At 35.8% G+C, this 9,272-nt stretch overlaps 1 protein-coding gene across 1 annotated transcript in view; it reads left to right on the top strand.

Annotated features, from left to right (window-relative positions):
- The window catches only part of LOC110109623 (60S ribosomal protein L6-3-like), a 12,351-nt gene extending 5,412 nt beyond the window's left edge, over window positions 1-6,939 (top strand). The window contains exons 3-4 of the mRNA XM_020840797.2: window positions 6,347-6,528; window positions 6,600-6,939. Coding sequence (XP_020696456.1) covers window positions 6,347-6,528; window positions 6,600-6,755 — 338 coding nt within the window. The 3' untranslated portion in view covers window positions 6,756-6,939. The remainder of the gene's footprint in view (window positions 1-6,346; window positions 6,529-6,599) is intronic.
- The last annotated feature ends 2,333 nt before the right edge of the window (window positions 6,940-9,272 follow it).

Genomic DNA, 9,272 nt, shown 5'->3' with positions numbered 1-9,272 from the left:
ATATAATATATTAATTTTATATATATATATATATATATTGCCAAGTAGAGGATTCTCCATGAAATTAAAAGAAATAAAAAAAAACCGGCTCTCCCCACAAATTAACTTTCTCTCCTTTTCCCCCAGCTTAAGTAGATTCCTTCAATGGTCTTTCTCTTTCATTTGATTTAACATATTCCCATATCAAGAAATGCCATTTACCTATATCTTATTTGCTACTAAAAAAAAAAATATATATTTTCAAGTAGAGGATTCTCCATGAAATTAAAAGAAATAAAGAAAAACCGGCTCTCCCCACAAATTAACTTTCTCTCCTTTTCCCCCAGCTTAAGTAGATTCCTTCAATGGTCTTTCTCTTTCATTTGATTTAACATATTCCCATATCAAGAAATGCCATTTACCTATATCTTATTTGCTACTAAAAAAAAAATGGTTACATGCTTCAATGTGATACGAGATATGAATTGCAAGGCTTTTTGGTGAAATCATAGGACCCATTTTCTTTATTCTGTATCTTATGACTGCGTTTTGGTTGGATGATTTAAATGGAAATGCATTATTATTTACCTAATAATTTTATCTTGATTGTTTGGTTTAGGTGTTATTTATAAGAAATTGGTTTGACTAATTAAATTAGAATGTGTGCAAATTTCTCTTTATGATTCTCTACTTAAAATTGAATTGTGATGATATTAGGTTATGTTCATTCTTCAATTTTTTTGTATATTCCTTCATACATAACATAAAAGATATTAATTTTCTACTCTACTATTCCTCAATTAAATAAGTAGGCAAAGGTGATAGGAAATACTTGAGTTCGCAAGCAACCCTAACGGTAAATTGGTAAAAATAGCGAGAAAGATCGCCAACGAAATCAACCCAAAATAGTAGAACGCATTAGGGAAATCAAAGCAAAGCAAACATAAAGCAAAGATACAATTGATCCTCAATTCGAGAGGAGGATCGTTCTCTCCCAATCTCTAGACGAGGAGTCTAGAGCCCAAGACTCCAAGAGAACAACTCAAAGCATGCATGCCCTTACCCTACCCTCCCCTCCTCTTTTAATACATATCTTCCTAATAAAAACCAATAAAAGGTTTCTTAAAATAAACCAATATTCAAATATCTGTAGGTTTTTAACCGGCCCAGGTTGGGTTAGTTTGGACGGTTCAGGTCGAACCGTAACAATACCCGCTTCCCAAAGAACCACCTTGTCCTCATGGTGAAAACTAGGAACTGATGTTTCACCCTTTCATATGGCTTCCACGTGGCATTGTAGTCAGGAAGATTCTTCCACTCGATCAACACTTTCTTAGTTTCATCTTTTTTCCAGCAAACCCCAATCAACTCTAAGAGTTCCAGAATCACCTCTAAATCCTCAGTAAGTGTTATCGGTAGCTCTAAGCTGACTGTATAATCCCCAATGGCCCTTCTCAACTGAGATAATATGAAAAAGCAGATGTATAGTCGCAATTGGTGGTAGTTTCAACCGATATGCTACCGCCCCAATCTTCTCCAATACTTCATAAGGTTCAGAGTACCTTGGAGCAAGCTTCTCATTGCTCCTGTGGGCTGTATGGTAGGAGCTTCAAGAACACCCTCTCCTCTACTTCGAATTGGATGTCCTTCCTCTACTCATCGGCTTGTTTTTTCATAATCTGTTGAGCTCTTAGTAAATATCTCTTTAACCCTAACACTTTGTCCCTCTCTTCCAAGTGCTCCTCCACTGAAGAAATTGGAGTACTGCTACTCCCAAAGTGTACCAAGTGAGGAGGATCCCTTATGTACAACATTTTGAATGGGGTCATCTGAGAAGTAGAATGATAAGTGTTGTACCAGTACTCAGCCCATGATAGCCACTTGGACCATAGCATGGGTGTCTCTGACATGAAGCATCTCATGTAGGTCTCCAAGCTCCTATTGACCACTCCTGTTTGGTCATCCATCTATGGGTGGTAGGCAATGCTCCTCTTTAGAATTATCTCATGTAATCTAAACAACTCCCTTCAAAAATGACTGAGGAATACCTTATATGTATTTGATACTATCGCCTCTGGTACTCCATACAACCTGACCACTTCTCTGATGAAAGCTGAAGCCACTGTCACCGCGGTGTATGAATGTCGGAGGGGGATGAAATGAGTTCACCACCACTAGAATCACCGTGAAACCTTCTGAACGGCGTAGCCCATCTATGAAGTCCATGGATATCTCCTCTCATACTAGTTTAGTTTAAGCCAACGCCTGACAACAAAGCCATGTATTTGTTCCTCTGACAGACCTAACACCTGGTCACAATTTCCTCCACATCTCTGTGCATCCCCTTCCAGTACAGCTCTGAGGCTAACTTCCTGTATGTCTTCTGCACCTCTGAATGACTCCCAACAGTGCTCCCATGAAACTCCTAGAGTAAGTTTGGAATGTGGATTGAGGTCTGGGGCATCACAAACCTCCCCTGATACAATAGTCTGCCCCCCTCCAAGGAGTATCCTTAATGGCTACCCCCTTCTCTCAGTAAATCTGCCTTGATTTTTCTCAACTCCTCATCCTTAGCACTCCTCCTTGATTGCCTCCCAATCTAGCATCAAAGGAACCGACATTGCCATCATCTGCAACTCCCCCACACATCTGGACAAGGAATATGCTTCCTTGTTTTCCACTCTTGGTTTGTACTGGATCTCGAAATCTTATCCCAACAATTTGGACATTCACCTCTGATGCTCCTCAGTCACCATCCGTTGCTCCAACAAGTACTTTAGGCTCCTTTGATCAGTTATGACAATGAAATGCCTACATAACATGTGGAGTCGCCACTTCTGGATGGCTAATATGATGGCCATCAACTCCCTCTCATAGACTGATTTTATCCTGGCTCTAGCTGTCAACACCTGGTTGAAGTAGGCAATGGGTTGACGATTCTGCATGAGTACTATCCCTAGTCTGTATCCTGAAGCATCTGTCTCCACTATGAAGGCCTGAGTGATGTATGGTAAGGCTAAGACTGGTACAATAGTCATAGCCTTCTTTAGTCTCTCAAATGCTGTTGTGGCCGCCTCTCCTCATAAGAGCTCATCTTTCTTCAGCTGCTTTGTCAGTGGCCATGCTATAATTTTGTACCCTTTTACAAACCTCTTGTAGTACCCCGTCAGTCCTAAGAATCTCCTCTTAACTCCTTTTGATTCTTAGGTAATGGCCACCTCAACATAGCCTCAATCTTTTTATGATCCGCTGCCACCCCTTCTTTGGACACAATATCCCAAATACTCCACACTTGTCTGGGCCAAACAACACTTTTTCAGGTTGACCCTTAGTTGATGTTTATGTAGGACTCTCAAGACCATCTTCAAGTGCTCCAGATGCCCCTTCTTAGTTTTGTTGTACATCAGTATATCATCAAAAAACACCAAAACAAACTTTCGGAAGTACTGCCTGAGCACCCTGTTCATTAGTGATTGGAATGTAGCAGGGGCGTTGGTAAGCTCAGATGACATTACCAGAAACTCATAATACCCCTCGTGTGTCCTAAAAGTTGTCTTGGAGATGTCTGTCTCCCTCATTTTGATCTGGTGGTACCCATACTTCAAATCCAATTTGGAGAACATCACTGCTCCCATTCAGTTCATCTAATAGCTCATTAATCACAGGAATAGGGAACTTATCCGGCGCTGTCTCCTTGTTCATAGCTCTATGGTCCACACAAAACCGCCAGCTCCCATCCTTCTTCTTGACCAGAAGAAAGTTACTCTACTTTTCTTTTCATGGATCCCGTTGTAAACTAAGCTACATTCTCTTGGTCTTTTCTTCATCTTCTTCTTTCTTTTTTGGAATATCGTCTTTCTAGGTTTTGGGTGCCATACAATGTGCAATGTGGTAGATATTATTGTCTTTGAAATTATAATCATTCTTTTATAAGTGTATATTTATAGTGGACAGGGTTGTTATGGAAGAAGTGTGGCTCTTTGTGTTATTGCACCAACTTTATCTGTTGTGACTATTTTCAAATATCAGTGATCAGTATCTATCTTGTTTATAAAGCTGTAAATGCAGTTACTGTTTGCCAGATATTAGAGGATCTTCCATGATTGATCTTTCCTTATTCTTAGTCTGACTTTTGTTTTTTTTGCGAGGATAGCCTGAAAATTCTCAGTAATTTGTTGCTAACATTTTGTTTTCTTATTTATGGCTTGAATTGAGCTAATGGGGAGCAAGCTTTTTCTCTTTCTCTGTGACAAATTTTAACAATTATCTATTCTCCCTCTCTTGAAACAATGTGCAATAACCATGGTAATTGGATAGGATTCAAGTCCCTGTCTCTATATACGAAAAAAATTGTTTATGACCTTAGTTTACAAAATACGGGATAAGTATGACTATTAGGTATTAGGAGAGCTCTTTGTGCTTGCTTGCTTGTGGAAGATACTGATACGGCGGTTCCTTTTGGAACCGCCTCAGCCGGCCCCTCCTGGGCTGGCAATTGTATACAAAAGGAGGCAGTTTCACCTCTTTTCTTGCCCAAATTAGATTACCGCCTAGGAGTGGGGTCCACAGGATTTGAATTTATTTGAAATTTATTTTTAGGAAAGATTTGAGGAGGTGGAAAAGTCTTTAAATAGGAGAGGTAAGGGGAAGGGAAAGGCATGCAAGTATTGCTTTCTTCTTGGAATCTCTTTGGCGTTTTGGGCTCTAGACTTTCTTGTCTAGAGATTTGGGAGAGACAATGCTCCTCTCGAATTGAGGATCACTTGTATCTTGCTTTCGTATTGTTTTTGCTTTGTTTCCCTTATTGCAATCTATCGTTTTGGGGCTGATTTCACCCTTATTTTCTCGCTGTTTTGTCTCCAATTAGTGATAGGTTTGCTTGCGGACTCAAGTATTCCCTTAGGGTTGCTTGTGAACTCAAGTGATATTTGCTTGCGGACTCAAGTATTCCCTTAGGGTTGCTTGTGAACTCAAGTATTTCCTATCAGATACTTAGATAATTTTCTTGGTCAAGGTTTATGTCCCTCACTATAAATATATACATATTTTCATGCATAAATCAGTTTTTAAAATTGGGCTCCAAATTATTTAAAGATCCGTCTTCCACCATTTAAATAAGATAAAATTGGTTGCCTTGATAGTTATGATTTAGGGATAAAAAGAGATCTTCACAACACCGTTTTAGAAACCTTATTCATAATAGGGGATTGGGTAATTATCTTTCATCCCAGCATTCAAGTATTTATTTTCTTATTCATTGTACATTTTTTCTAACAAACTTATTTGAATTAAACCATAAAACTCTATAATGAACTTGGCTTATGCATACTTTAACCTTTTTTTTTTTTAATTTCGTTGTATTTTTATATTTTACTACAGGCTCATTCAACTATAGAAGATTTATCTAATAAATTATTGCTTTGTTCCTTAATTCAATTTACATGACTTATAGTTGGATGCTACTTGTTTTTAGTCCTTCTCATTGTACTCATGCACCATTGTTTGCATAATAAGTCGATGCTCTTATAGGTAATGTTCTATGGCAGGCTTTTTTTTTATTATTTGAATAACTAATTTTGTCTTTTGATGGATTCTGTATTTATGTCAAAAAATCAATCAATTAGGACCCCTTATGTTACATATAAATTCGATTCTTATCTTTCATCTAATTTTAATGAGCGTATCTAAAGAAAAATAGAAGTTTATAGCTTATTGATTATGAATAAATCTTCTATGAATACACAAATATTACATGTAATATGGATTTACTGTCTTAACTTAATTTTAAATGTATTATATTAATTATAATTATTTTTATATTTATTCACATGTATCATGTGCACGTGTATTTGTACTATATACATATATGGGTACAAATCATTCTTGTTTTTTTTTTTTACTGTGATGGGAAACTATTTATTCATTCCACAAGTACTATATTGCTTCTTATTGTTGCATTATACATGTTTTTAATAATTTTAGCACACATTTGAGGCACCTTTTCTCCACGATATTTATTAAATAAATTTTAATGTTCTCATCTTATGCTCTTATTTCACATATTTTAACATAGGTTTCACTAAGGAACGTTAGCTTTAGCATCAAATCACCAACCTTCAATTTTACTGACAATGAAGGATTTTGGTTTAATGCTTCGGCTCCCATTTTATTTCAGTAATGAGCATTTAATAGAAGCCCAGACTATCTTGCTTTAACATCTTATATTTACTAGTTAAATGTTGATATAAATCCCTACCATAGATTATAGTGGACATTTTATATTTTATGTTGAGACCAGCCAAAATGGCATTCAATCTTAGTCCGTGCAAATGCAGTATATTGATATTTGTTTTTCAACATCTCATAGGTCCCTTCAAGATCAATGGAGTTCCCCTTAGGCGTGTAAATCAGGCTTATGTCATCGGTACATCAACGAAGGTTGATATTTCCGAGGTCAATGTTGATAAATTCACCGACAAATTCTTCAGCAAAGAAAAAGAAAGGAAGAAGAAGAAGACTGAGGGCGAGTTTTTTGAAGCTGATAAAGAGGTACTCACTGAACTTTGTATGTAACTGGGTGCTTTGTCTGCTAATTCATTTGCATCTTACTTTCTGTTTAGGAGAAGAAATCTCTACCCCAAGACAGGAAAGATGATCAGAAAGCAGTGGACGATCCATTGCTGAAAGCTGTAGATGCAGTTCCAGATCTTCGTTCTTATCTAGGTGCCAGATTTACTCTCAAAGACGGCATGAAGCCTCATGAACTCAAATTCTAGATTTCCTTCATATCGTATGATAGTTGCTAGTTTATTAGATGCAAATTTTCCTCTCTGGTACTGCAATATTGTTACGAATTCTGTTCTAAACTGTTTTTATTCCAGTAATTTCAACTGCTGCGTTAAACTTTGTTTTGGACCCTTGTTTTTCTATCTTTGGAAATGAGTTTTGTTGGTTTTGACATATTGATTCATAGTGTGTTTTTATTGAATTGAACAATTTAGGCTTTGTTTGGGATAACTTTCTTACCGCTTCTTAGAGCAGTTTTCTAATACAAAAATATTTTTATTTTTGTAGAAAGAAAGGTTTCCCAAACAAAATCTTAGCTTCTTTCTCAACACAACTGCTAACAATTATGAATCTGTTCTAAAATGTGTATTCATAAATTAGTGCTTCAGTTTCGTTTGGGATACTGCTTCAAAATAGTTTTTTAGTACAAAATTTTTATTTTTTATTTTTTTATTAAAAAGTTGCTTTAAGAATCAATCATAAAGTCATCCCAAACAAAACCTTCATTGCAAGCTATTGTTTCTTTGGTCGCTGGTTTGATCGACAAGTTTGTGACCGAATGGGTTGATAGGGTTGGGCTAAGTGAGGGACTTTCCTGTTGTTGATATGAACTAGGTAAGAAATATTTTGCTCTGATCGAAGAAACTTTACATGAGATTATTGGGCAACATGTTTGGTATTCTGGCCTGATGTAGTTCTTCATATGATGTTATTCCTACGTTGCTAGGGCAGTTTGGGACTTTTTAAAATAAATTTATTTAATATATATTTCTAATTATTTTTATTTGTAATTAAAATTAAATTATTTTTTAAAATACTCAAAAATAACTTTAAGAAGTAATGAGCCTTTTAAATAATTATTGATGGCGACAGCCTAAATATTTTTAGGATACTAAATATATTCATATCAAAATAAAAATAAATAAATTTTTATTTATTGTTATTATTTTATTTTATTTGTACTTTAATTTGAGGTGCAATACATTTAATATCTTTAAAAATATTTATTTTAAATTTTATTAATTATAAAAATAAATTGATTTATGTTGTGATTGTGATGATTAAAATACAAATGAAAGTGGTAGTTGGTGGAAATTATTATATACAGTGTATAAGATTGTATAAATGTTATGTACATGCGATGTGGCCTATTTTGATTAGAGTCCAGATGTAAGTTATGTTCGGACTCTGCATATAATAAATCTCTCGATATTAGGAGGTCAATAGTTGTAATTTTTTTAATTGTCAAATCACCTCAAAGTTATTTTGAATATTTTAAAATAATTATTTTTGTTAGTAAAGCTTTATTTGTTTTTTTTTTTAAACTAAAAAAGACATTAAACTAACATTTTATTTAAAAAAAATGTGACACCACATATTAGTTTTAATCTGAGAAGAAAGTTTAATTTACTTTATCACTTTATTTTTATAAGTTTGCATAAAAAATCAAAATAATTCACATTCTGTTTATTTCCTCGAATTAAAGGTTCTCTTCATAGCTGCCTTATTCGAACGGTCCACAACCGGCAAAATGAACGAGCTTACAGAAAACAGAGCTTTTTTTCAATGCTTAGTTCCCTATTGCAAGCTCTCTCCGAAACAAACGAAGAAGAAGAAGAAAATAAATCTCATAAATATCCTCATTTCATGCTTTTCGACGTCGGAATCTCAAATCTGTCATTAATCCTCAATCATATCGCCTACAAAAGGATATAATGTAAATAATACAACAAAGAAACAAATGCTCAGCTATTTTCTCCATTGTTTTTGACAATAAAATAAGAAAAAAAAAAATCAAAGGAAATGATGGAAAGGAGGAGCTTGGCTATGGTGAATGGGGTCCGGCCCTGTTGGAACTTGCCTTGCTGACTCCATGTCCGGCGATAAAATCCATGGCTGCGTAAAAGATAAAATAAAACAACTCAAATCAAACAAGATAACAGATAGTTCTTGTTTACCTCATGTTTGTTCTGTTCTGAAGACTCCATGTCCTGTCTCTGCAAGCCTACAACATTGAAGTTCCCATACACATACTGTTAGCTTCAAAGAAATAATAAGTGAAGGAAAAAAAGGACAGACATTAATTTGATAGAGCACCATGAGAAGAAGAAGAGAGGGTGAAAAGAGCCATTGTTACAGTCAGAATCGCCATTAAAAGCCACCAACTTCTTCTGCCCATCAGAGGAAGAAGAAGAAAAAGCAGCGTAGCTATGTTTTCTGTTACAGAAGAATAGAAGCGATTGGACCCTTTCGACAGTGGAGGCGCATGCGCGTTGCACGTGATAGCGAGCTGGCGGCGGTTTTGTTGACACGTGGCGAGCGAAGGGGACTGGTAAAATGAAGCAGCTGTTTCTGAGAACGGAAGTGGGTGGTCAGTAACAGGAGCTCAGGAAGAGCGTAACGGAGGTGGCAAAGCACTAAGAGCATCTCCAACCGACACTCTCATTTTTCACTGTAAAATGCATTAAAATCAAAGTGTCCTGATTCATCTCCAGTGGAACATCATT

The sequence above is a fragment of the Dendrobium catenatum genome, unplaced genomic scaffold, assembly GCF_001605985.2.
Source record: "Dendrobium catenatum unplaced genomic scaffold, ASM160598v2 fragScaff_scaffold_911, whole genome shotgun sequence".
Taxonomy (NCBI): Eukaryota; Viridiplantae; Streptophyta; class Magnoliopsida; order Asparagales; family Orchidaceae; genus Dendrobium; species Dendrobium catenatum.
The sequence above is the reverse complement of the archived record's forward strand: the minus strand, read 5'-3'. Positions and strand labels throughout refer to the sequence as shown.